Source organism: Takifugu flavidus, chromosome 4 (genome assembly GCF_003711565.1).
Source record: "Takifugu flavidus isolate HTHZ2018 chromosome 4, ASM371156v2, whole genome shotgun sequence".
In the NCBI taxonomy this organism is placed as follows: Eukaryota; Metazoa; Chordata; class Actinopteri; order Tetraodontiformes; family Tetraodontidae; genus Takifugu; species Takifugu flavidus.
Window position 1 is genome coordinate 2,561,458 of NC_079523.1, and position 27,203 is coordinate 2,588,660.

A 27,203-nucleotide genomic window follows, 5' to 3' on the forward strand; every position below is an offset into this window, starting at 1 on the left:
TTGGGAGAGATAATAGATTACTGTCCGTAGGCGTCAAAATGTTTAATTAAACAATTTATTAAAACGTGAAGTGAATACAATTGTGATATTCTACACTTTCTACACGTTAAATGCCTAGTTTGTCACAGTTGACCAAAGCAAAACAATGAAGACGGGAAAAGTAGAAGGCTCGCTTCATAAAGGTGATTTCAAAAGGTCAGTAAATGATCTTACTGAACAATCTAATAAAGTATAACTGCTAAAACTCATACAATGTCAATCACATACTTGGTGCATTATGGGATTTTCCTCCTCGGGCCGCTTTTAAGCGGCAGAAAGTCCAGTTTGACCTGTAAATTGTGTAGCAAAACTCCACCAAGGCACGCAAACATTTGTGTCCACCCACGTGCACCACCTTCACCAGGTAGAAACACCGGCCACGTTTGTGGCTTCTGTCACTTCTGCGTCCCCAGATTTTACAGTTTGCTGTTGGCTTGCATCGGCCTTCCCATTTTCGGCAGGTGGATCCTCCGTCTCGCTGTCCGAGTCAATGGAAATCGTCTCGATGTGCATGCTGCGATTGACCTCACAGTTGGTTCTCCTGGTTCCTCTCTTCCGGGCTGTGTTGGGAGCACCGGATCTTCCAGTGGACGGCCCATCGAGTCTGCTGTTCTCAAACACCAAGTCGTGTTTAAGCTCCTTTAGAGCGTTCATGTCAAAGCCGAGCAACACGGACGCCTTCGTGGCTTGACAATGCCCTTCGCACATTTTTTGCTTGGCTGCAAAATGGTTACAAACGTCTGATTTCCAGAGCCACAGGCTGGCGGACAGTTTCTCCTCTTCCCCGGTTGAGATGTACGGTCGCCGGTGAAAGTAGGCAGTCAGGAAGTTCTTCCTGGCCTCATAGGTCTTGTGCTCGAAGCTTCTGGGATCCAAGGCGAGGTCATCGAAGTCAAACTTGTTTTCAAAATCCGACGAGATCTTTGAATCTTTACTCAGTCTCATCCTCTTGGCGGCGGACACGTCGGCCTGCGTGGGCGGCTGCCTCTTGAGGAAGCCGGCACCGGATGAGTTGAGGGTCAGGGCGGGTTTGAAGCCTTGGCTTCCCTGGTTCCGCCCAACAGCCCTGCACTGCACGAGGTGTAGCGTGATGGTGGAGGCCACCATATTACTGGTGTACACCCCCAAGCAATGGATGCACTTGTAGGTCATCTTCTTCTCAACGGGGTGCATCGTCTGGAGCACCTGGTGCCGCTCCCTCAGGTGCATGGCCAGAGCTTCCGAGATGGGACCTTTGAGGATTGTGAAACACAAGGGACATAAAGTCTTCCCGACTTCACTCTTTTGAGTCCGCACGGGTAGACTGGCCACCCGCGGTTCGCTCTTCTTCTCCAACAGCGACGTGTTCCGAGCAGTTACGGACTGATCTTGGCCATTGATGGACTCCTTCATGTTGAACGTGAGAACAACCAGCTGTATGTTATTGGACTTTTCTTTGATGGTGAGGTCGAAGGTCAAAGGCGAGGCGCGCGGCGGCCCCGCGTAATCGCTGGGATGGCTCTGGGTCACATGCTCCATCAGCTTCTCCACGCTGTGGAAGACCACGTGGCACTGTGGGCAGGTGAGGCCGTGGATCAGCATGTGATTTAGCAGCGTGTCGCTGGGGAGATATCGGTTGCACAGCAAACACTTGCTGGTGAAGTTGTGGATCTTCATGATGTACTTGGCCAACGCCCAGACTTTTTTGGCCTTGTGCGCGCTCTCGAAGTGCGCACTGTAGAGGTTTTCGGGGAAGAGTTCGTTGCAGACGGTGCATATCTTCCACTTCTGCGTCTGCGCGGTGTTCACGCCTGTAGAGTTGTTGTCAGCCGCGGTGCCGTAGCCAGAACCTTTCACGTGCACCTGGATCGCTCCTATGGAAGACTGGTTCTTAACAGGAGGGGTCAGAGGCTTTAAATAGCCGATTACTGGTTGTGCTATGGCTTCAGGTCTTTGTGCGCCCCGGTTAATCGTAATGGGTGCTTTGTGGGAGGCGTTGGGAACATACTGGCTCCTGGAGACGAGAATGTTGGCGTGACCAATCATCGTGCTTACCTGAGCACCGATGCGCTCGTGGTACTCAATGACGTGCTGCACGAGCGCTTCGTAGTTTCGCGTAGAAAACTGGCAGCGTTTACACAGAATGTTGTTGCCGCTGGCAGAACTGGCGCCGTTTTTGACCGACGATTCCGAAATAATACTGAGATACGGCGAAACGATGTGTTTGAAATGTTCCCTGTAGATGTGCTTTCGAACGACATTGTAGAGCGCGTCCCGGAAGGTGCATTTTTTGCAGAAGTACATTGCCTTTTCCACCCCGTCTGCCATTCTGGATCGATCGAGACACATTTTGTCCTTCTTCCCCACGAGGGATCCCTGTGGATTTCCAGTGTTCTGTCTTGTTGTGGGCATGTGGAATATTTTAACATGTGTCTCCAAAGTTCTCTTGTTTGCGGTGAAGGTGCAGTAGGGACAGTTGAGAAGGATTTTACTCTCGAAAAACTGTCTGTGCACATTGCGGAAGTGATTCTTGTAGCCTGAGTAGTATTTGGAGGAAAAGGAGCACTCTGTGCAGCAAAATGGCTTTGATCGATATTCCTGGAAAACACCAGAATAATGAGATCAAACCAAAATGAATCAAACCATTTCCAGCTTCATAAATCAAAGATTTTCAAATTTGTCATGAAAAGGTACAGTGTTTATAGAAAACCTATTGTGTCACAATACAGTACAGCCTCTGGGAAGCATTTTGGTAAATAAATGCTAATGCAACTAATTCCTATAAAAATGATTTACAAATAGAGGATTACCTGTAATTTGGAGTACGAAGGGTCCCAGGCACAGATGTCCAGACAAAGTGTGCCTTTCACAAATTGCTCATCGGGGCAAAACTCTTTTAACTCCTGCGGAGATAATGGCACAGATTACAACACTTGTTAATTTCTACAATTTTTCTCATGACTATTTCCCTCGTCTGCCATCATCGGTGCCGCCGAGACCTGAAGAACAGCCACTGACTTTAACTTCCATGGTTCCACACACAAATCCCAACCTAGAAGCCCCGGAACCACATCAGATTGTGCGAGAGATTAGCTTCTATCCAGATGAAACTAGATACACTCACCTCGGCGGCTTCTTTGCAATAGTCCAGTCCAATGTCCTCAAGTGCTCTTTTCACTTTTTTCCTTGCTCTTCTAATTCTGGAGAGGTTATTTACCGGGAGCTGGTACATCTGTCAAATAGAAAACTGCCGTCAGCCTGCAGAAAGATTCGTTAATAAACAGCTAAAATCACCGGAGAAGCCAGGCATCTTGGATGCCACACTGTGATCAGGATAATCCCGTTTCAAACGCCTCGACGTGGGACAAAGATTGTTGTGATTTCAGCGAAATCGCTGATTCAGCAGCCGGGCAGAAACTTTGCTTTCATTAGCGGCCGACTCGAAACGGACGATTAAGACTCAGCCTGGGAGCAAATCCGTGACCTTTTCTGTTCCACGGTCGGTTGCGAGGATGAGATTGAGACTGTGGTGTCAATATTAGCAACGCAGCACCCCGCTGCAACCTCACTCACATAGGAAAATGCTAACGCTCAATAGCTTGTTAGCGGTTCTGCCCCCTCCCTCCTCCCCACAGTGTTTACTCACCTTATGTTATGTTTTTTGGGGGGAAATAGTACTATAGTGTTTGCTTCACGACAGAATATCCTAAAAGGTTAATGGATTTGGTCGGTGCGTGCGGACTGATGATGCTCGTTCTTCTCGAAGCCGGTGCTGATGCTTCACAGCTAACTAGCTGGTTAGCTGGCACATCTGCTCCGATGCGGGTGCTAACTCGCCGGCCGTGAGGGCAAGCATCAACACGGACTGGTGCACATGGCATCAAACCGGGATAATCCACAAATGCTCGGACCAGCCGGTGCCCCCTGAACAATGCGTGCTACTTTCCGTGCTGATGAGGCTAACGTGGTAGCCGCCGATGCTTCTGCCCACTGAGACAACTCTCAATCCAAAATGGCGGCGGCGAAACAACGGAAGTTGTAGCAGCGCGGAGCTGTGCAACGATGGGAGAGCCAAAGTTTGCTCTAATTCTGCTCTAATTCCTGTAAAACCCCACTTTTATCACTATGTGTGGGTCATATATCAAAGGTCTATATTTGTTCTTCAAATATAAATACCATAACCCACCATACTAGAGTATTACTGAGATAATATCTTTAATCGGCACCAAAATAATCCATTACAAACGAGACTGAGGCCTAAATCTTGTTGTTTTTATTGTAGCAATTGTCATTCCAGTGGTTCCAAAACTTCCAGCACAACGGTGCGCGTTCCTGTCATCACCATTCTGGACACAGTTCTGTAATTCAGGTGCAGGACACACTCCCCGTTGACTTGGCACACAAAGTGCCGCACCTTAAAACAGTTATGTGGAGTTAATTATTATTGTTTTCTTTTGTCTTTCATTAACTCGCTTCAGCCTGAGCCCACCTTCACCCCAGCGGCTGCTGCGGGGCTTCCGGGGTCAACAGCCTGCACATAACAAGGGGCCTGGCCCCTGACCACAAAGCCCCAGCCCAGCACATCTCCTATGACCTGTTGGAGGGTGAGAATTAAAAATGTGAATCCATGTTCTCAGTTATTTCATATGTTAGACCACATGTTAATTCCCACAAGCCTACCGTCAATACTTTCTTGATAAAAGGTGCACCAGGCGCTAGTAACTCTTCACATGTGAAAGTTCTTGAGAAAACTGTAAATGTAAGATTCAAAAATTGTTGCATTTTCAGATAAGAATGAAGAAAAAAATCTGTTTTGAAGTGATTTTAATTACACACTCGCCTGATTTAGGATTGCATCTCCCTGTTGAAACTGTTGGCTGGCCAAGAGGCGGAAAACCAGCGGGGTGAAGCTGAAGGGAGCGAGAACCACCGGTAACCTGTTTAAGATCTTTGCTGGGCCCCACTGCAGGTGAATTAGAAACGAATCAACGTCAAACCTTGTGGAATTCAAAGGAGGTTTTTTTTTTAACTGAATCATTTTAATTCAATTAATTTGTTTTTAAATTCACCAGACTGGAAAACAGCGTTTTCTTCCTGAGGTTGGTTTTTACGCAGAAGGAACGGACTGTCGGGATGGCTGTCCTCGGCCCCGGACGCCGACACGCCTCCGTCCAAGTCTGGCTCGGCCTTATTCAGCAGCTCCGACAGGCGGCGGCGGCGGCGAAAGTTGATGCAGAAATGGTAAAGTAGGCCGCTGTCGAAGAACTCGTGCTTCTTTTCCACTTGTAAACAGAAGAGTCAGTCTGGGTTTGACCACACGGATTTATTGATTCAAATCAAGGGTGGCTGATTAGACCTCAGTAGTGCCTCGTTAAATGATTGGTGACCTCTTTTTTTTGTTCCATCCTCTGAGGATTGCGACAGCCTAAATGTACAAGGTATTCTGGGACGGAGACTACAATCACTATATGTGTGGCTATAGTGGGCAGGGTGGGGAGAAGCACTGGTTTTAGTGTGACAGAGGAGCTAAATTGATTGGTTAATGGGGTCTTACCATGTTGGATGATGCCTTGCTCGAGTAAAGCGCGGCACAGCTCCACTCCCTGACGTCGGCTTTCTACTTCTCCATTCTGGAGCAGCCAGTCGATCAGCTTGCAGCCAGGTATTGAGCGCCTGTACGCGACGCCGTGCTCCTCTCTCAGCTGCAGGATGGAGTTCTTGTCCCCTACGAGGCTGAAGCCAGAGGAGAGAGGGGGGGTGCAGATTAACCGCCTGTTGTTCCACTGCGGGGTCAGTCCGCCAACCTGTCCAACGGAAGCTCTTACTTCTCGTACAGTCGTTGTCCTCTCATGAAAATCTTCACCTCGGTGTTGAAGGGAAACGTGCCGTCATCCTTGCGGAAGCGGTACAGCAGTTTGGCATCCTTGAAGACATGCCTTTGGTCACAAACTAGAAACGGCAGATAAGCACGGTGATGAAAAGGAGAGCGACGCCCTTCCCGACCTTTGTGCTTTTCCCGGCCTACCGTGGTGAATGATGTCATGGTCCATGAGGTGCTGCAGCAGGCAGACGGCGGTCGCTCGATCGGGAGCTTCTTTATGGCTCACAATCCAGTCTGTGAGCTCCTGAGCCACGAAGCAGTTGGGATACGTGCGCAGGTGGTAGCGCCTGTCCTTGATCAGCTTTCCGTCGTGGAGCCTCAACCTTGAAATTTAGCTGAAGTTAACGATCATCTCTGAGCTCCGAATCACTCCCACGCTTCTCCGCTCATACCTGAGTTGTTCTCCGGCGATCATCACTTCGGCTTTGTGCTGTCGGGTTATGGTTTTTCTCCTGATGCTACTTGTGCGCTCCATGTTTGTTGTGCGTGCACCTGACAGTAAGTGGAGGCAGCGCTAAAGTTCTGGGCCTGTTTGTGTACACAACAGCCGCCGAAACACACGGAACCCCCGGTGCGATGTGGGAAAGATGTTGTGTATACAGACGGGGAGCAGGTAGAATCTGCATGGAGCCACATGCTAACACAATTTGTTGGTATTTTTTTGGCTTGGGCGGGGGGGGGTTGCAACACAAATCCCACAAAATCTGACCTAGGGTGTGAAGCAGCTTTGCTTCCAGACTTTTAATTAACATAAATCCTGTTGGCTTTAATGGAATTAGCAGATAGAGAGAGCAGCGTTCCCTGTTCCAGCCGTGAGGTCTGGTGAAGTATGAAGCAGGGCAGGAAGAGCTTTACAACCTTTGTTTAGGCTTTGATTAATAATATTGATTGTACTGGAATGACTAGATAAATTCCTTGAAGGGGACGTGGCCGTTCTCACATGTGGTATAATCTCATCTGAAGTGCACATATGCTGTGAGCGTGCCTGCATTAACATAACTCATGCACGCTGTGACCCTGCGCCACTGGCGTAGGTCCCAACACGTGTCCCCAAGGCATCTTCTCTCAGTCACAATGTCTCCTCTTTTCCTTTATTCCCAGCAACTTGGAGCGACTGAAACAACACCCCAGCATTCTGGGACATCGTTTTCTATTGGTTTTGGCCTCAATACTCTATCTTGTCAGCGAAGCTTTAACTATCTCTGGAGCAAACACTGTGTGCGAGGGTCACATGCAGTGCAGGAATATGGCTTAACCCCTTGGTAACTTGGACACATGTCCATAAATCACACAGCACATCCAGGAAATGTTTCATCCTGTGTTCTGAGTTGTGGGGCAATAATAATATCCCGGTAGAACTAATGTACATTACAGTGATTGTGCTGATGCACTTCTCCTCTCCCTGGGTTCAAAAAATTGCTCCGTCATTAAGAGCCTTGTTTCGTGCTTGAGAGTGAGTTTAAATTTGAGGCAAATTGGTTCTGGAGTCTAGCTGTGGCTTCTGGCCAAGGTAAAACCATCTCCTGGTGACCTGTTAAAGCAACTGATGCCTTTATTTTTTCCAGGGCTGGATTATTGTAACTCATAAGCATGATTAGACCAGCGTTCTTTGTGAGCGTTCTGCGGCTAGTGCGGACTGCTGCTGCTTGTCTTCTGACAGGAACAACAGCATAAATAACCTCAGTTCTGACTCCCTGTCCCGTTAAATATTGATTTTGAACATCCTGCTGCTTGTTTTTAAAAATTTGAATGACGCGTCTCCTGTGTATTTCGCTGAACACTCACATGTTCACAAAACTAATGAATGTGCCAAAATGGTGGCTAAAAAAACATCAGGTTAGCAGGCATTTACATTTGTTGCTCCTAAACTGTGGGACGATTTTACCGCAGCATGTTCTGGAGGTATTCTATGCCTATCCTCTCCTCTCCTCTCTCTCCTCTCCTCTCCTCTCTCCTCTCCTCTCCTCTCCTCTCCTCTCTCTCCTCTCCTCTCCTCTCCTCTCCTCTCCTCTCCTCTCCTCTCCTCTCCTCTCTATCATCTACCTGTCCTCCCCCCTTCTCCTCCCTCTCTACCCAGCCCTCCATCAGCAGGAGGGTCCCCCTACACGAGCCTGGTCCTGCTCAAGGTTTCTTCCTGTTAAAGGGGAGTTTTTCCTTGCCACTGTTGCTTGTTTGGGGTCAGGCCCTGGGATTCTGGAAAGCGCCTAGAATCTTTTTTTAAAGCTTTAGTCGGATCTGTTTTTATCTGCATCATTGCTGAGATTGCAATTTAAAAAAAAAACAAAAAAAAACGTATCATTGTATTTAAAAAATAAAATGTATGTAAAACACCATCGCCAGTCAAGGTTGTTTATAAGTTGCTTGACTTTGACCTATGAAACCAGTTCTCCAGACGATGGAGCCAAATTAGTGTGAAAGTTTAAATGCTCTTTTACCTCTCAGTGACTTTTTACTCTAAAAACCATACACTCTGTTCATCTGTCAAGCTTCTGATGGGTTCTGGTGTTCACGATTGCACGAGGTTCTGGAAGTGTTCCTGAATTATCAGGGTGAGAAGGAGAAATGTGGGTTGTGGAGTTCAAATCATGAAGGTTGTAGTTCACAACAATGACCACAAGGTGTCAGTGTTTCCCCAAGAACTAGCAAGCACACCGTTGAAAGCGTGATCCTCAGCAACCTTGGGCCATCTACATTTCGGCAGAAATACAAGACAAAAAAAGCATAAATAAATTAGGTTCTGTTTTGTTTGTATTGATCTTAAAGTATTGCGACTAGACAATAACAATGACTCGGGCTGTAAATCTCACTCGCATATTAACCCAGTATTTCGAGGCAGTCATGTGGCACAAAAGGCATAAATCTAAAGAGAACAGGCAATCACATACTGCTTATGTACTTATGTAATGTGCCATATACAACTTAATGGGTTTTGGTCAAGTGATCTTCACAACCCAGTCGTACATGCTGGACATGCGCGCAGCATTTGTGCATGGGATCCTCTTCGGCGTGTTTTCATTGGTCGCGAGCGTGGAGGTGTAGTCTAAATGCGTGACATCATGCTATTACAGCTTTATGAAGAAGGTGCGAGACCCCTGACAGTCAAAGGTACTGTAACTGCACGTCCTGTCCTCTACATCCGCTGCCGGAGCCGAGCAGGCTGTGCGCGGTACAAGTGGCTTTTACGCACGCACGCATTTTTTTTTTTCCTTTTTCCTGAGCTGAATTCAAAGTTTTGAACGAGTAGTTTCGGCGTGGCTGCATGCAGTAGCCGTGGAGATTTGGAAGGAGCCGCAGACTCGGGACTGCAGAAAACTATGGATTTCGTCAGTGATTTTGACTTGATGAAGTTCGGCGTCAAGAAGGAAACGATGCAGGGCATAGAACGCTCCTTCATCGGGCCGTGCAGCCAGCTTCAGAGACCAGATTCTGTACCTTCCACCCCAGGCAGCACGCCCTGCAACTCAGTTCCGTCCTCGCCAAACCTCAATCTTAACGAGCAGAGAAACAACCCCGGGGGCGACCACTTCTGGATACCAAACAACGGGGGCTACCCTCAGCAAATGTATCCTCAAGTTTTCGGTCTGACACCCGAGGACGCAATGGAGGCCCTAATTGGGGCCACGGCGCAGCAGGGACACCCATCGGCGCCCCAGAGCCACAATCCGCCGCCTTTCCAAGCAGAATACGACGGCTACGGCCGCTTGAACGAGCCGGTCCAGATGTACCCAGGACTCCCATCCCACGCCGACATGCAAGGCATCCCGGACGGCCACTGCCAAGACCCTTACCTCAAAGACGACACGGGCTGCGAGTCACCTGAGTCGCCGGAGGCCCAGCAGATCCTCGGGGCCCACCATCACCTCCAGGGGCCGCACAGCCGCCACGACAGGAGATCGGGAGTCGAATCCCACTTCTCCGACGAGCAGCTGGTGTCCATGTCCGTGCGGGAGCTGAACCGGCTCCTCAGAGGCCTCAGCAAAGACGAGGTGATGCGGCTGAAGCAGAAGCGCCGGACCCTGAAGAACCGGGGTTACGCACAGTCCTGCCGCTACAAGCGCGTCCAGCAGAAACACATTCTGGAGCACGAAAAGAGCAGCCTGGTGTCACAGGTCGAGCAGCTGAAACTGGAACTCAACAGACTCATCCGTGAGAGGGACGCGTACAAAATGAAATGTGAGAAACTGTCCGGCGCGAACTGTTATCACGAAACCGGGTCCACCAGTGACAATCCTTCCTCCCCCGAATATTCCATGTGAGTTCGCTCATTTCTCGGAGAACTGGTTTATATTTCAGAAGGCATTATGTTGACAACCGGCCTTACAAGCAATCCTGCGACGTCACCAAGCTGTATGTGCATTATTACTGGACATATCATTCAGATAATTGTAATAGATCCTAGTAGACAAGAAGTTACTAATAGAAAACTGTAATGAGGCATGCATGCAGGACATGTATGAGATTTTTTTTTCTACAAACTCTGTATTTTGACTGAAGGAATATACTTGAAATCATAGAATATCACACTTTTCCTATCTGATTTTAACCCCGCTGCTTCAGTTACTGTTTAGTCTTCTGATGATTTGTGCTTTGCTTTTAGTTTTTTTTGTAGCCCAAATGATATTTTGTACTAATACTTCATGAAAACCGGACAAACATCCCGAGACGAATGATCGAGGAGGACGTTTCTGTCGTTTTACGAAGCGGATTCTGCTGGGCAGATGTCTTTATTTGCCTTTCTTTTTTTATGATAATATATAAATATGCAAATTGCTTTTCATCAGCCATGTTTTTGATTTGTTATGGATCAATAAACCTACTGCAACTTTTTAAAACTGGCCTTTGAGGGGATTGTGTGAATGACTGGACTCACGTGTGCCGAGGCGTGACATATTTCATTTAATAATCGAGTCTCATAAAAGTATAAATGCGTTAGAAAATAAGAGCAGGACTGTAACACACAGAAGCTGATTATTTTTCTACGGCACCAAACAAAATTCCACCGTAGCGTTCCCCTAGAACACCATATGCTGTAAAACATAAGGATACCTTAGTCGTATAACTTTATTGGTGTATCATATCTAATTTGACCGCTGGCCAGAGGAAGGAGAGGAGCAACGGCGCCGTGTGTTTGTTTGAATGAAAGGACGAGCAGCCTTCCCCTTTTCCCTGACCTTTGGCCTTCGTGGAGTGTTGCTTCCTGTGGGATCTCGGCATGTGAAAGCACAGGGGTCTGCCTGGCAGGGGCTGCGGGGCGCAGATAAAACGGAGTGGAAATCAGACTTCCCATCTGCTCTCTTCCTCGGACAGACGGATCACCTCTGCGTTTATTAACAGAGGAAGAGGGAAACAACAACCGCCCGACGCCGCCGAGGCTCTTCCCAATGAGTTTGCCCGTTACGGCCGGAATCAGGCGAAATTCCTCCGCACGTATCGTTCAGAATAATATTTGGATGACCATAGGTCACCGCGATAAGTGCTGATAATCCGCCGCGTTGTAAAACCGAGCTTATAGCCTCTTCAGATCCTGAAGGAAGTTTTTTTTTTCCCCCCTCATGTTTTTGCTTCAGCTCTTTCTCACCATTCACCCGCGCAGAGAGTTCAGCCGGGCAGGTGTTTCTGTCGACGGCCCCACTCTTCAGACTTGAGACCGGCTCCCTTTTTTCACGTGTGCTCCCCCCCCTCCTCAGTTTTGACCTCAGCCCACCACTGAAAAAGGAAAGCAGCAGTAAAATCACAGCACAGGTGCAAAAGCACTTTCTCTCTGAGATCAGGCTCTGACCCAGAAGGTCGGGTTAATGAGCATCGGGTACGACACGGAAAATAAATAACACCCCTCCTTATTCAGGCAGTCTTTCCCCCTGTCTGTGGTGAGGTTTTTATCCATGTTAAATGTGTGCATTAGTAAAAAAAACAACAACCAATAAACCCTCATTAATATTGTCGAATGCTGCGGTTTTGGGATGGCCCGTAATGACATCGTATGATGTGACGCACTGAGGCCGTTGCAGTGCCCCTCCCCCGCCGGGAGTCATATGGCTGACCGTACTTGCGTGCGTCGCGCGTGGACATCAAACAACAGTGGAATAATACAGTAGAAGTGTTGGGCAAGGAAAGTGGTTTGTGGTGCTGTGTGACAGCGCACTGGGTGCCATTGTAGAAACGATTAGCCAGCTCTTTTTTCTAGCACGTGATAGGCTGGGGAGCCTGATGTGAGAGCCCCCCCCCTCCTCCTCCTCCCCACCACCAACACCCCGAGCCCACAGCGCCTGAGGCTGGCTACTGAGTCAGCAGGAGGAAAAGGTGTCTGCGTGGCTGTGGCATCAGAACAAGAGCTAAAGCATAATGGCTGGAGGAGGATCAAGAGCGGCTTTCAGAGAGTTTTTAATAAACAGATGGACTCGCAGATTAATTGCGCGGAAAATAAAAGTCATGCAGAAACGCGGTTTGAACAGGAAGCGTCCTCGGCTTCGACATTTATTTAAAAACCCCCTCTGTGTGGCTGATAAACAGTGCGAGGCCGGGGAGTTAGCCCTAGCCTGGTTTTGCACGGCAACGGGCATCTTTGTGAGAATATTCAGACCCGCGTGTGTCAGAACCTGTTAAATGTGATGCCAACCTGAGTGTTGCGGTTTGCCAAGGCCTGACTGCATCTCAGACAGAGGAATGCTGGGAGATACTCGCCATTGTGTGGGGAAAGGCAGAGGAATGCGGGCTGCCAGTTAGGGACACTGTCACCAGTGAACACAGCCAGGGGCCCCACTATCACACACTCGCCTCCTCCGTTTGTGATATCGTACCCAGTTCTGCCTGACAGGGCCCGTTTTTCTCAAGTTTACCTCCTGACAGTGTCGCGTTGAAGCTCTCCCGACGGCCCCGCCAGCGCCTAATCAGTTGTGTAAATATTCTTTTGTTTCACACGAACCCCAGGGGTCAGTCTCTCTATTCTGCATTCACTGCGACGTTTGCGGCTAATCTTCTGTGACTAAATGTCAAGCGGCCAGACATTTGACCCCCAATAGCAAGCAGTTTCCAGCCTCAGCCAGTTCTACCGCTGCTGTTTTGCAAGAGAGGAGGCTCCTACTCATCTTTTAAGCGCGTCTTCACGTGAAGCCCAGTGCAGAGATTGGGATGGAGGACAGGATGGAGGAGAGGCTTCCTCTTTCACTTCCTTTATGAGGGTCCAGTCAAGTGACTCTTTGTGAGAGTGTCGCAGGAAAGCGCAGCTTCGATGGCTGCGGTTTCCGGTCAGGATGCCCAGTTGTTTCTGCGTATGGTTGTGACATTCTGAATCATGCAACGATCACACACAGAGACACACACACACACACACGCACGCACACACACACAGACATGCGTATGCAAATACAGACTTTCATATGTGTGTGATTTCATGTCACAGAGAGAAAACATTTTTAACATTTGCTGCCACATTTTAATGAAGTTCATCTCTTTTATGAGTGATCAGCTGGGGCTTGAAGAGCTGTTGCCACACGTTGAAAAGATTCCCCGCAATTACGATTGTACTGTGGCTAATGACTAAAGTTATCACATGATGAGCACTGTTGGCCACAGCAGATTGGATTAATGTGTAGCCTTAGAGCGACAATAAAGCTGCTATCTTATTGGTCACAATAAAGACTGGCTTCCTGAACCTTGCGCTTATCGTGTACACCAACTCCTGGGGATCTGATAGGAAGTCCCTCTGATAAAGTGCTTGTCACGTTTTAAGTGGACATCACTGACAGAAGTGTGACTGTGTTCTGTCACATTACAAACCCTGGACTCTGGTCGCCGAGCAAAGGCCAATCTGTATGTAATGATTATACAGGCTCCTCACAGCGTGACAGAAACATTATAAAACCGCCTGTTAACAGGCTTGGAAAATAGAGGTGTTTTACTGGCGTGTGCAGGGGGGGTACATGAACTGTGCAGCCCATTTGACTAATCATTTAATATGCATTCCACACACTTCCTCGGCGCGCTCTGCAGTTTTAGGCGGCGGCGTTTGCACAGGGAGGGACGGTCTTTAAAGAGAAGAGCAGAAAAAAGAAGCCATCTCTTTCCCTTTCATTCCCTGCTAGGATTTCCTGCTCTGTTTTATGGGGGTCATGCAGCTGGCAGGCGCCCTCCTGTTTCTGTCCGTAATGATGACAGGCGTCCATTAGTGCCCAGTAGAAACACGAGCCACAGAGGTTAACTCAGGCTCCTCACCTCCTTCCATGACAGCTTCTTCCCTTTCCCCGGAACACGTATGCAGCCTACATCTATCTATAGGACTGATAAATGTGGAGCTCAGTTGCTGTTGGAAAAGCTGGTCTGATGTAAACAAGTAAATAAACTCTACCTGGAAAGCAGACCGAGACCCGTGTGAGCGCTGATATAAGCGACCGGCGTCCAGGAAACTGGCTCATAAAACTGTTTAATTAAATGTGAAGTAATATTAAATGTCAATACAAATATTTTCATGCCAATATTTGCGCATAAATGTCAAAAGCAGTATTTTTACCTTATTAAAATGGTCAGAAGGTCAGAATTCTGAGGAATTGTCCGATTTCTTTTCCCTCCAAGTGGAGATTTTATTTAAATCAGGACTTTTGGTTTTTTTTGCAACTATTTTACAGTGGGACCCTTCTAAATTTTAAAACAGATGTGGATTTTTCACAAAGCTCTGACAGTAAAATCAGGAAAAACAAATAATTTAAGTGTATTTTGAACCCAAAAGGAGACTTAAAGACAGCAGATCATCTCCTGGAACTGTTTTCTTTCTTTCCATTACTGAGAAAACACTTGTTGTCAGATGAAACCTTTTTTTTTGGTGCGTGTGTACACTTCACACCCCTCTTCATAAGTTTCTGTGGGTGTCAATGAAGAGGGAATACGGCCGCGGTGTCATACGTTCTTAAAGTTTAACGGGCCTCTTTAGAATTGGGTGTGTTTCTCTTTCGCTAATGTGCCGTCTTAACGTCACCTCTGTGTCATAACGCTTCTCACAGTGTTTCTCAGAAAGCGCTGGACATCAGCCTGTCGGGGCCTGCGGCCATTTTGGTGCTCAGGGACACACACACCCGACTCCGGCCGTCGTGGCCCTGCTGAGGAACGATGGCGAGCTTTCTGTGGTTGGACTGTGAGGGCGAGACAGCGTGTCATTGGTCCAGACAGCTTTATACTACAGTAAACCCATGTACTTGTTTTCTCTCTGTGGTTAAGATACAGGAAGTGCTTTTTTCTGTTTTTCTGGGATCTAACGGTTTACAGAACGAAACCTCAACTTTAAAAAGAACAAATATCAAAATGAAAGGTTACCAGTAAACGTGAGATTATTAGGTGGGGGGTGGAGTTCAGAATGGTTTTACCCGATGTGCTATTTTGAAAGTTCCCAGCAATCACACACGAGAACATTGCTGGTTTCGGGAGCCTTGTTCACCCTCCACTCATACATTTTCACTGTAAAACACGTAACCATTGTTGCATTTAAACTCAGCTGCATTTAAATGTCTGATTCTACACGCCGCGACCCCCTGTTGCAGGCTGACAACCCACAGTTTGGACTTTATATCTCATCAGTGGTGATATCTCCGTTGCTCTTTAGTCTTCTGGAACGTCAAAAAAGTTCCATTTTTGCCGTTCTCCATTTCTGGTCTTCCTCTTTGGCATTTACGCCAAATTGAGCTAGAAACTGCAACTTCCTGTTTGCTGCTTCCCGGCTGGACCAGTGGTCAAGGCGGACGGTCATTTACATGTTTTATAAAATTATTCGTGCAAAGTTTTATCACACATGAAAACTGTGTTAATATGTTTTCACTGGGGGGCTTTTGGGAGTTTAAGCTCTAACCTCAGAATCGAATCTAATTAAAGCAGCTTTTTTATGTTGATTTATATCTGATAATTATCTGGATCTAATTATACTGAATTTCTCTCAACCTTTGATCCCACTGGTGTAAAAATAAAATGGATGAAACAAATAGGAGTGGCGGCGGCGGCGGGGTGTCAGAGAAGTGAAAGTAAATTGTCTAAAGTTTCGCACTGCCCACACGTGGCCGAGCCGTGGCCTGCAGCACCGACGGGTCCGGCCCGAGCCGCGCGACGCGTAGGTGGCCTGTGAGTTGTGGCAAACTCTGACCCCGGGCCTGCAGATCAGCTGTCCAGACGCGTTGGGCCGTCCGATCGGGGTCGGCCTCCACCGTCCTGCACCCGCAAATTTCGCTGTCCTCGGCAGCAAAACCGGGACCGCGGACGGAGGAAACGCGTGTCAGACTTCAGGCGCATCATTCAAAGCCCGGAAAACATGGGCGCGTTTTTCTGAACAGCGTTTGGTTTGATATGTCAGCTTCAAGTCTCCTTTGTACGGGCGGGGTCAAAAGGCCACCATAAGTCTGGGTAGTGACAGCAGCAGCGGCGAGCGGGGCTATATTTAAATCCCGAGGAGAGGAACTGCCAGGACTCGTGGACATCTGCTCATCCTCTTTCCACACAGAAAAAGTGAAATTCAACTGCCAGCATAATTGTGATCTTTTATTTAAAGACACCCATGTTGCAATCTGTGGCTAAAATTAGGAATCGCTTAACTGTAACCCCTGAAATAAATCACACATTTCGTGGTTTTATAAAGACGTTTGCACAACATTCCCCCTTTTCCTCATAATTAGGCCCCGTATCAGCGCCTGGGTCGGATAGATTTTATTGATCATGTGACAGTGAGCCCTGTCTTTAGAGGATTTTTGGACTTGTCCTTCAGCTGCTTTGTTGTCTGATAGATCTGGAGGCTGTTGATCGGCCGGTGGCAGCCGAGGTGTTTGGTAGAAGCCGCCGTTTGTTGATTGGTGTGAGGAGTGGAAAGCAGGAGGACTGGGCTTTCCCACAGACACCGCAGGAGGAGACTTTGAAATAGGAGCAGCTTCTCTGAGGCTTTATCACCCTGATAAATCTGTCAGAAGCTGCGGTTCCTCCATAGGAACCTGTTACTCATCGTATGTGCTGGCAAAACAGGTCTTTGAAGGACTTATCCTTTAATCCCGATTTGCAGTTTCATCCGTACCGAAGCTTCGGTGTCCCACTCTCACTCCTGTGTGTGATAGCGAAAGTGTGCTGTGAGTGTATCGTGTTGTTCTTTCGCATGCGCGTCCGTCCCTATCTGTGCATCTCTCCGCGGCCTGTCTGCGTCAGCAAAGACGACCGCATGAGAAACGATGGCGAGCGCGGTCCTCAGTCCCGGGGATAGGGGTTGTTTGTCCACCTCTTTTATTTTCATCTGTTTCCATCATTTCTGCAAAGGTGGCGGCGTGACGAGTCTTCCCACAACGGTGACGCATCCCTCCGCAGGTCTTATCGGAGAATCTGTCATTCCGGACACTCCCCCTTTGTTTTAGGATTAGGGGATGCAGGGCAACAAACTAAATTAGGAGGATTCTAACGAGGACCAAACACAGACTTCTTCCTGTGTGAGGGATCAGATCATGGGTGTTAAATACGCCTCCAATGACTTCAGAACATCAAGTCGTCTAACTCGGAGTCCAAACTAAGCTTTTATGCCCGTGTAACTTCCTTTCAAGACACATTTCACTCATTTTTACTTTCGGAAGATTCCTACCGGTGTTATTAATGTACTGACGGCATCAAAGAGGTGATGCCTTGCTCCACAGCAAGCCGCCATTACAAAGAGAGGTTGACCTTGCCTTTGGCCTCTTGGCTGTCTGACAAAGCAATCCCTACGCTCCAGAGCGGTACGGCCGTCCTTTAAATGAAAGTAGCTGAGAGGCGAAGGGCAAAGAGGCCTATGGAATATCAATGTGTGATGCTCTCAATTAAGATTAAAGCTCTGAATGGAATCCTATGGAGCCGCTTCTCCAAGAAATGCGTGACATTTTACCCTTGCTGACTCCGGATTTCAAAAAGTGTCCCGCGTCACCAGTATCACCGCCGCCGCAGCCGCTAACCAGCGGCCGCTCCCCCAGTTAGCCCCCCTCGCTGGCTGAATTCATTCCGTGGGTATTGACTTAGACTACAGTCGCACTTCTAAGAAATAAATGATCATCTTACTGCCGGCGGATGATAAGAATACTAAAATATGAGAAAGCGTTTGGGTCAGCAGAATGACAAACCGGGGAGGGGGATAAGAGGCCGGCCCCATAAAGCCTTTGAGACAAATTCCTCGCAAGACGGAGGATAAAGTGAGAATAGAGAGGGGAGGAGAGGTTAAGGAGAAAGGAAAATATGCATCTGTGACATCTCCTCTTTGAAAAATTTGTGTTGTTAATTTAATTCGTCTCCTCCGTGAGTCCCCGGGAACGTGCCTCTGAAACAGCCGCGGGAAAAAAAGATGCTTTCGCAATAGTTTTTTAGGTTTTAACTCTTCGTCTAATTAATGGCCGAGCTGCGCCGCGGTGGCGGTTGTGTCGCGTTCAGCAGATGCTGATTCTGGTCAAACCAACTTGCTATGCAGCACGTTTGCGGCTGATTTACAGGACCCGGCGTCAGCTGCATCTGGGCGCGTAGATGAGCCCCAGATTATGGCGCCGTCAACGTCTCAGCTCACGTCTGAGCTGAGACGTTCGCGCTAACCTTACTGTACACACTGTCCAGAACGTGTTGCTGATGTTCCAGTAGGATCTGGTACATCGCTGCTGTTGCTGGAACCGAGATCAAAATGGAGCCTGTCGTGTAAACTCCACCCTTGATAAACACAATTCCACATCACGCTCCAACTCTGCAGTTAACTGAATCAATGCAATTCCACTTGTGCTGATCTTGCAGACCGAGCCCCATCTCCCCTCCCACCCTGCAGCCCCCGCCTCACACACACACACACACACGCACACACACATACTCGCGCCCGTGCGGGTCTACCCATCGTAGCACATTAGCAGCAGAAGCCATCACACAATCAAGACAAGGCAGCGCATGAGCCGTCAGGCCAATTTGTTTCCCTCTCGGAGCTACATCACATTAGCCGGGTGGCTATACCCTTGAGCTAAATCCAAGTTCACACAGAGGGAGCGGGCTGCCGGACAGGAGGGCAGCAGTGTCAGCACTTTTCAGATGGCTCCTGACGTGCATCCAGCAGACTGACAAGAGTGGGGAAAAAAAAAAAAAACACGCCTGAGAGTTTGAAATATGGCCCTTTGGATGTTTCTGTTTTTGTTTGTGCACCGTCAGAGAACAAAATGGAGAAAGAAAGTTCCTCTGACTTTAGCCTGAGGCTGAATGAAGGCACATAAATCACGTGTGGTTCGTTATCAACCGTGTGTTTGAGAGACATGTTCATTATATACGTGAATACGCAGCCGGAGGGAAACGTTTGAGCCCCAAAACTCTGTAATGAAGATAATGGTGGGACGATTGTGTGAAATCTCCGATCCATAATGTGGAACTCGCTCTTGTATAAACCAGTAAAACCAGTCGTCCCGAATCAGAAGACGAATGTGACTCAGCGATATAAGTCAGTAGTTCAATTATCTCATGTCTCTCTTGCTTAATTAAACATATAATTGACCATCTAATGACTAATGATGGCCATCCCATTACCCATGAATCCACTGGATCTGGCATAACCAGCACTTGACCCCATCCTGGATTAACTGGCCTCCGGTACAGGGTCAGAGTGTATCCACCGTTCACCAGCGTGAGACCACCTTCCCGACGGGGCTGCCAAGATCGGTCCAGGGGGAAAAATGCAATCACTGCCAGATTATCATACTGCCTCCCTCTGACTTTTAGGACTGAATCCATGAATATATATGAATCCATCTTGATTCTTCATCTACACCCCCCCCCCCATTACTTTTGTTTCCTGTTAAAAAAAAAACACCACAAGACTCGGCGCGCCGTCGGGTTGTGTGTTTATCCTCAATCCTGCTGCTGCCCGAATCGTCTGAATAATTCATCCTAATGAGAGTTTTCCATTTTTTATCACATGTGCACAAAAGGAGTCAAGGTTCCGAAGGCTCCGTGTGGTCAGTGTTTAGCGTGTGTGGTTATTTGAACTTGCCTGCAGACAGAAACGGGAGCATGGCCCAGATATATTTGACTGGTTTTACTGTTTTCCTGTAAATCTTGCTGAGGAGGTTAAGACGCCTCAGCTGCCAGCGTGTGTGTCATATCACTGTTGGCTAACACACACATACAGGAGATAGAGAGCTCCCATCTTCCCTGAATGTATCATCAACCTTTGAACTTCACTGCTACTCCCCTTAATAGCTCAATCTGACAAATCATTTAAAAGCCCACTGGAACAGACAGATGGGTAATGGATTGCCTGGCCAATCAATGCAGGGATCAATGTAAGACAAGCATCAATAAATGGATAGAGAGCTGCTGAAACAGACACCAGAGTTAATGTGCAACATTGTGGGACATCATTGCTTTCAGCTCGCGGTGGAGAGGGCTAATTCCAGCGGCCTGATAAGGCGTCTTTTTGAATAATGGAGACAACAAACCGACAGCGATAAGCTGAACGTCATGGCTCAGCTGCCGTGGTTTGGCTGTGGGGGTCCACACATTTGGAAGCATTTGTTTACTTTTTCTGTCTTTTTTGCAGCAGGAAAGCTTTTTTTTTTTTTACAATAATCATGTGAGACTCATGCTGGGGTAAACTGGACTGCAGATAAACTATCAGAGGAACAGTCAGACAGAAAGTGAACAAGAATAATCTGTTTTTTGGTTAAAACACAAAGTCCTTGGAGTCTTTTTTTTAAAAGCCACTGCTGAGCTAATCTAGTGGGACACATGGTGCTGTGGGGGAGCTGTTCAACTCTTGTGGTGAGCCCAGGTGGCGTTGTGACCGGAGCCTGACTCACTGCTGCAGCACTGGACGTTTCAGACTTGTGGTTGCCACACAGCGTCCCACTCACTGATAGCGGCAGCCGAAATTGACAGAACCAGCAAGAAAAGGCTCGCAGGTCCTGGTGCACGAGGAGAACGTACAGCTGTTTCTCGCAGGCCGGTTCCATAAATCTCTGGAGAATGAGCGTTGGGTGCTGAGGAGCAGCTGTACCGGTCTAAAAATACCGCCGAGGTTTCTGCCGGACAGCACGCCGAGGCCCAACGTGCAGTGTAGCGGACAGCTGATCCACAACGCCGTCCACCTGCGTTTGCTGAGCGTGGCCTGGCAACGGCGCCGGGGCGCAGGAAGTGACTGACAAACTGGGCGTCCGTGCGCGGCGCTGCGTCTGACTCACGCACCCAAACAACAGCCAGATCCTGACCGCATCATTCCGACACGCTTGATTTTTCCAGCGAGATGAACACTCGCTATCAGTTGGTGGTGGCCCGAGGCGGAACCCCCCACCCCCCCCAACCCCCCCACGGTGCAGCGACAACCACCGGCCGGCCTGACGGAAAACAAAGGCGAGATGGTTCAGTAAACACCAAGTTATTATGACAGGCAGCCCACAAAGCACATTTAACCGCTGTTTTCTTTTACTTTGGCTTGTTTTGTTCCGATTTGAGGCGCTGACGGAAATTCCTGCATCCATACCTGCCTGTCCGGACTGATAATAACGCCTCTGTGTGTAGCTGTGTGCATGTGAGCCCGCGCACCTGTTTGGGGTGCACTCAACACCGAGGTGGGCAGTATTTAAAGATGCCAAATTGCACCTCCGGGAGTCACAATCAGAGTAATGAAGGTCAAGTAATCAAGCTCTGAACTCATCCGCCGTGTTTCCAGTAATTAAAATGTTTATGTTCAGCGCCGGGAGAGCCATTTAGCTGGCGTCAGAAGACCGATTTGGTGTTCTTCATCACCAAAATCTGGTCTTAAAGACCGGCTACTCGACATTAAAAGGGTTAGGGTAAGACAGTTAAGTTGTTCAGTAAGTACAGACATACAGTAATCAATGCTGTGATCAGCACTGCCCAACTGCATCATCCTGATGTGTGATTTGGGCCTCGGAGGGTGGATGAGCAGTGGAGAAGAATCCCTCCACAAAAAGGAACGATCATCTGGATTAGAATTCATCTACAGGCTGCGATGTTTCTGTTGCCCAACTGCATTTAGGCTCCATAGAATACTGAAGGTATAATGTTACACCTTCCATCGAATCTGCTGACCTCAGTGGTGGAGGACAGAGATGGAGTGCCACTACCGTTCCCCAGAGATCCCCGAGTGACCTGGGAAAGGTCGTCAGGCTGTATCTGTTTGTCTTTCACAAATATTTACAGCTCCCTTAGTGTGAACAGTTTTCTCTTCAACTGTGATGCAGCAGTGTTTTGGGTTTTTGTTTTTTTAGGAAAAACCTTTAAGATAAAACAGGTTTACCAGGGGTTGATCTTATTTTAAAGACATGGCGCCCTCTGCTGGCCGGGTCTCGCTACTGTCACCATTGCTCAACACCAGCCAGTGAACTGGAAACAAAGCTTTAAAACACAGGTGGAATCAAAAATCGCTCTTTAAGCTCTACACACGTTTACCTTTGTGCCTATTCTTTTCCTGATTACACTCAGGGGTTGTTTTGCAGCCATCAATTAAAATCAAATCCTCCTCTCATATTACCGCTGTTTACTTCCCTTCCTTTGTTTCCAGGCCATCTTACAGGATGAACACACAGGCTTTTGATGGCTTCTCCTGGTGGGAGGCTCTCACTGAGCAGACCACTGTTATTACATTATTGCAAAATAATAGTCTGAAATGAGGGCCATGTGTGGACGATATTAATAGATTTTTTTTCTTTTCCAACTGATGGTTGTTTCAATTTTGATCCATGGGAACAATTTCTGATTTTTTTGTGAGTCTCAAACCAAAAGGAAATATAAATTCCGGTTAGACCCTCATCAAATTATTCAAATGATAAATTCATGTGTGGAAGAAATTAAAATGACAAAATGAAAAACAGGAAACATTTGCATATATTTCCAGTGTTTATTCTTACATTAAGCAGCATTAAAGTGGTTCATGTAAAATATTATATTTGGATTAATCACATAGTGTCTTTTCTTTTACTATGAACTATAATTGTTCAGCTTTTGTATTTATAATATCATTATATTGTTTTCTTTTTAAAAATGGAAATGAGAGAAAATTCCAGAAAAGAAAAACAGTCACCGAAAGCAAAACAGGCCTGTTCACATTAATAAATTAACTTTATTATACCGGCGACCAGTTGACCCAGTTTTGTGAGACTAGATTTTAATAAAACTCTTCAGTTTATTTGTACAGTAGTTACAGACTTCTTTGCTCTCATCAGCTCCAGTCAATAGATCATTTAGAACCACATCAGCAAATTGAGGTTTGGCCTTGGTTCTGCAGCTCGGCGCCATTTTGTGGAATCAGTCGATGGGTTTTTGGTGTTGCAAAATGCAACATTTTATCTGAAGCTAAAGAAGGTTTAACTGGTCTAAAAGTGCTACTTTAAACAGCAACTGCGTCCCCTCTGGCAGATGTTGCCACCCGTCCGACTCAACACGAGCGCATGTTTTTGTGTGGTGCTGCTTTTTGCCTTATTTTGTGTCCTGCAACTTGAGAACAAACACTTTCTAAACATATTCTTAGTAAAGGAGCCAAACAGACACACTGTGAGGCAGCTGCTCTCTGGAATGTTCTTTTGTGGCGGCCAAATGAGCAAAACAGCAAATCAACACGTTGTCACTCATTCCACTATGGATGTGGATGTTTCCCAGTCAGCAAATTAGTCTCATTAAACCTTCTTGATAAAAGTTCTCTGCACTGCGTCTGTCTTTGGTTATCGTCTTCTTTTCTTTTTTTCTTTTGCGTAGTGTCATTTAAAAAGCCTTTTCAACTTCAGCCCAATTGAAACGTGACAAAAAAATAAAAGGAGAAGCAAAAGTCGGTGCAGCAGATCAGAGGATCTGGAAGTCGAGTTTCAAAGAAAAGGATCCCCGCGAACTGCTGCGCACATCTGGGTCTGGGAGCGGCGCCCGTGCGTCAGGGCAGCCTTCCTGGTTCCTGAATGTCGTCTTTGTGCGTCCTCGGCCTGCTGCAGCTCTTGTGGCTCTCGGCGGTGGCGTTGGCATCTGCCAGCTCGCGCCTCTCAGACAGGCTGGTCACCATGTGCTCCAGCTTAGCGCGGATGACGGCGTAGCGGCGCTGGCGCTCTCCGCACTGCTTGTGGGGGGGATCTCCGAAGGTGGCGTCTGGAGGCGCCTGGGTGATCCGTCCTGGCGAGGGGAGCTCGTTTTGGAGCTGGAAGTCAGTCTGGACGGCGGCGTCCGTCAGCGAGCGGCTGGCTTGCGTAGAGGCGTGGCCGAAGACCACCACGGGGGGCAGCTGAGCAGCGTTACCAGCCAGGATCTCCTCCTGCATGTGCTCGGGCTCATCCACGGTGGACGATCGGTCTGCCGGGTTAGCGTTCCGCTGCTCCGGAGTCGAAGGCTCACACAGAGGAGGCGCCGCTCCCGTCTGGCGTGTACGACAGGGCGTGCTGGTCAGACACGCCGCATCTGCAGGCTTCTGTCTGGCGACCTGCGGAGAGGAGGTGCGCGGCGTTTGAGGAGGAGGGACGAGTGGAGGCCGGGGGTCTGCGAGCGTTGATAGGGGAGGACTGGGCGTACAGGATGCGGAACTCCTCGTCAAATTTCTCCGTTATCTGACCGGAGAGCTCCACCAGGTTGCTGCTGTTGAGTTTCCCATCAGTCCAGTCGAACCTGGGAGGGAATTTAACAGCAGACGCGACTTCAGCGGAGGTACGTCAGCGGAACCGCGGCGCTGGCCCGTGCCGGTCCGTTACCTGTAAGAGCCTGTGGCAACTTTGATCCCATCAATCAGCATAAACCTCTCGTGCACCTTCCCGGTGACCTTCACACCTGATCTCATGTAGAAATGTGTCCCGGTTATTGTTCGCACCCTCATTTGCTGCAGAGAGAAGAGACGTGACAGACGTGACCGACCCGCCCAGCTGTAATCGAACCTGGCAAGGACATACTTTCATTTGATGCCGCGCCATGGTGTTATTGTGCACACGCGGCCACACCCAGCGGCACTGAACCAGCCACATACCTGAAGGTCATCCAAACAAACGCCAATATTTCTGCACATCTTGAGGAAAGCAGGGGCGCATGATTGGTCCAGCAGGACGTAGACGGGGACGTTGCGGATGGCGCACGCCTCCTGAAGATCCTTAAAGATATCCAGGTCTGTCAGGGAGTCTGTAACTATGGCAATCACCTGCAGTGGAAAAATACAGAAGTAATATAATAGAATTCCACCGAGAGCTGCAGCCTGCTCTCCCACATGTAGAACATCGCTGTTTTTATTACCAAACGCAAGGTCTTATTCAAACAGAGCTGAAGCACCGTCAGGCCCACTCCCAATAATGTGTGTAGATGAGCTTTCTATTGACTGAGGTCTGTTACCATGGCGATTGGCAGTAACGCTGGCTCAACAAACAAGTTACTTTTGTACAAGGCATGAGTAGATGCTCTATAGGGCTGTCCTCTATTTCTCTGGAGCTCACGACTTTCTCTTTTTCACAGGGACGGATGGAATTTCCCAGGCTGTCGAAACGGCCGCGTGTCAAGAATCCCACACGGATGTTTACGCACATCGAATTTATTGCCTCGGACTAGTTTAATCAGCATGCAGCTTCATCGGGAGATGCCCACATGACCAGGATGAAAGTGTGTTTTTTTAAATGCGCTAAAAACGACATGTTAAAAATACTCAGCTGAGGCCGGTGCTGTTCCTGTGAACTGTGACACCACAGCGGCGTTACAGTCGCTGGCATTGTGCGATAAATCTGTTCCACATCACAAAAGGACAGAATCTAATAGTGGAACGCAGACAAGAGCTTTTTTTTTTTTTAAAAGGCTGTCAGAACAGTGTCTGAAACATCAGATTGCAGTTGTAAATCAGAGCCAAAGTGAGTGTTTAAAGCTCTAAAGAGGGAGAGAATGTAAACTTTCATGCAAGGGAGCGAGCTGGTGCACATCTGGCACGCAGGCCGTGCACGGGCCCGAGGTGCCGCTGCAGCTGCACGCTCCCTTCATGGAGGAACGTCTCCTTTCAAAACCAGAAGCCGGACTGACAGCTCGCATCCCAACGCTGTCATGAATATTCATGCTTTCTTTTTGGTCACCACTTTCTTTCTGATCAAGATTTCAAGCGATCCAACGTGTGACTTTCACAGATCAAGGAGATTCCTCTGGGACCATGCGGAGTCAACCACGCGCATATTTTAATGTCTGGGGTTTTGTCTTTTGACAACTTTAGATTTCTGATATGGAAAGACATTTTGAACAGACAATCTACCCAGGTACAGATCAAAACATGTGCAGTTGTATTAAGTGTAGCTTATTATTTCTGCTCATTATCCCGGGAAATTATTGGATCCTGCACTTATAATTTTAAAGACATATTGAGCCATAAAATGTTTAGGATTAGAGAATCATTATTTTTTGCAATGTTGTGATCAAAATAGGGTAAAAAAAGAAAGAATATATATGAATACTTTTCACACAAGGCCCAGAACTTCTACAAACCTTTTATAAATCTTATGAAAACCACAATAACTGCTACCAAATTATGCTTCGACCTGCAGCTCTCATCCTCTTCCACTGTTATGCACATTTTAAATGATATAATTCTTCTCTAAAACCTATTTAAAACTATAAAATTTAAATCTACAGTTCTGTTATCATGCACCTTCACTAAAGGAATAAAATTCCTGAATATATTCATTCCTTTATGGCTCTTTGGTACCTCTCTGGCGCTTTTAATCAGGCGCCTCGCAGCCTCCTTGCAGCCGTATATGCACTCCCCATAGTTGGGCTGGAAGTGGGCGACGGCCCGGGTGACACCCCGGTAGGAGCCAGCAGTGAAGGCGGGCCAGCCCAGCTCCAGCAGCGGTGGCTCCAGGTCGGACACATCGGGGAAATAAGTGACGGACGAGCAGTCAACGGAGCTGCTGAGCGACTGCTCCAGACCCTGGTCCTCCCCGTGAAGGGACACGCACCGCGGGGACACGGCGGCGCCCCTGATCTGCCGGATCTCGTCGTCCGACAGAAAGTTCGGGAGCTTCTCTTTCCTGAGGAACTCCAGGAAGCAGTCGAGCCCCCCCGACAGAAGCTCCTCCAGAGCCAGCCGGTGCCTCTCGTTGTACAGGTCCTCGGCCCCGGCCTGTTTGGGGTCTGACCTCAGAGGTGAGTCGTCCAGGAGCTGCGACAGAGCCATGTTCACGGATGCTGCTCCCCCGTCTTACCCAACGGACCTGAACCGCCCGGGAGGTGACAGGTAAGTTTTGAACCACCGGAAGACGAATTCGTATTTGATTTTTTTCCCTCCATTCCGTTGGAGGTGCTTCCGTATTGGCTTTCGGTTGAGTGTCGAGCCAGTATGGCGACCCGCTATTGGCTGGTG

The 27,203-nt window shown here is 48.1% G+C and overlaps 4 protein-coding genes and 1 long non-coding RNA gene across 6 annotated transcripts; 2 read left to right on the plus strand and 3 right to left on the minus strand.

Moving 5' to 3' along the window:
* Positions 1-41: 41 nt before the first annotated feature.
* On the minus strand, positions 42-4,013 carry adnpa (activity-dependent neuroprotector homeobox a). The gene is made up of 4 exons (XM_057031248.1): positions 3,665-4,013; positions 3,143-3,250; positions 2,829-2,921; positions 42-2,616 (listed from the first exon to the last, which is right to left on the minus strand). Exons 2-4 carry the CDS (start codon positions 3,248-3,250, stop codon positions 397-399), a joined length of 2,421 nt encoding a protein of 806 aa, XP_056887228.1. The 5' UTR covers positions 3,665-4,013; the 3' UTR covers positions 42-396.
* Positions 4,014-4,037: 24 nt separating this feature from the next.
* On the plus strand, positions 4,038-26,520 carry LOC130524809 (uncharacterized). Of its 2 annotated transcripts, XR_008950251.1 has the most exons (6): positions 4,038-4,165; positions 4,301-4,387; positions 4,497-4,622; positions 4,868-4,987; positions 5,091-5,259; positions 25,322-26,520. It is a non-coding gene; the product is annotated as an uncharacterized LOC130524809 (long non-coding RNA). The 2 variants fall into 2 exon arrangements; XR_008950250.1 differs by lacking the exons at positions 4,038-4,165; positions 4,301-4,387; positions 4,497-4,622; positions 4,868-4,987; positions 5,091-5,259 and adding exons at positions 24,399-24,532; positions 24,708-24,980.
* Positions 4,217-6,924, minus strand: si:dkeyp-97e7.9 (DEP domain-containing mTOR-interacting protein). The gene is made up of 9 exons (XM_057031251.1): positions 6,292-6,924; positions 6,044-6,222; positions 5,844-5,967; positions 5,573-5,751; positions 5,088-5,300; positions 4,859-4,981; positions 4,699-4,769; positions 4,508-4,612; positions 4,217-4,432 (listed from the first exon to the last, which is right to left on the minus strand). The coding sequence occupies exons 1-9, from the start codon at positions 6,372-6,374 to the stop codon at positions 4,307-4,309; spliced, it is 1,203 nt and encodes a 400-aa protein (XP_056887231.1). The 5' UTR covers positions 6,375-6,924; the 3' UTR covers positions 4,217-4,306.
* mafbb (v-maf avian musculoaponeurotic fibrosarcoma oncogene homolog Bb) lies at positions 8,979-10,731 on the plus strand. The gene has a single exon (XM_057031252.1). The coding sequence runs from the start codon at positions 9,214-9,216 to the stop codon at positions 10,153-10,155; it is 942 nt and encodes a 313-aa protein (XP_056887232.1). The 5' UTR covers positions 8,979-9,213; the 3' UTR covers positions 10,156-10,731.
* Positions 22,738-27,121, minus strand: fam83d (family with sequence similarity 83 member D). The gene is given in 5 exon segments (XM_057031250.1): positions 22,738-24,327; positions 24,329-24,493; positions 24,577-24,701; positions 24,846-25,013; positions 26,547-27,121. Coding segments are annotated over 5 exon segments (1,482 nt in total). The 5' UTR covers positions 27,018-27,121; the 3' UTR covers positions 22,738-23,774.
* Positions 27,122-27,203: the final 82 nt, after the last annotated feature.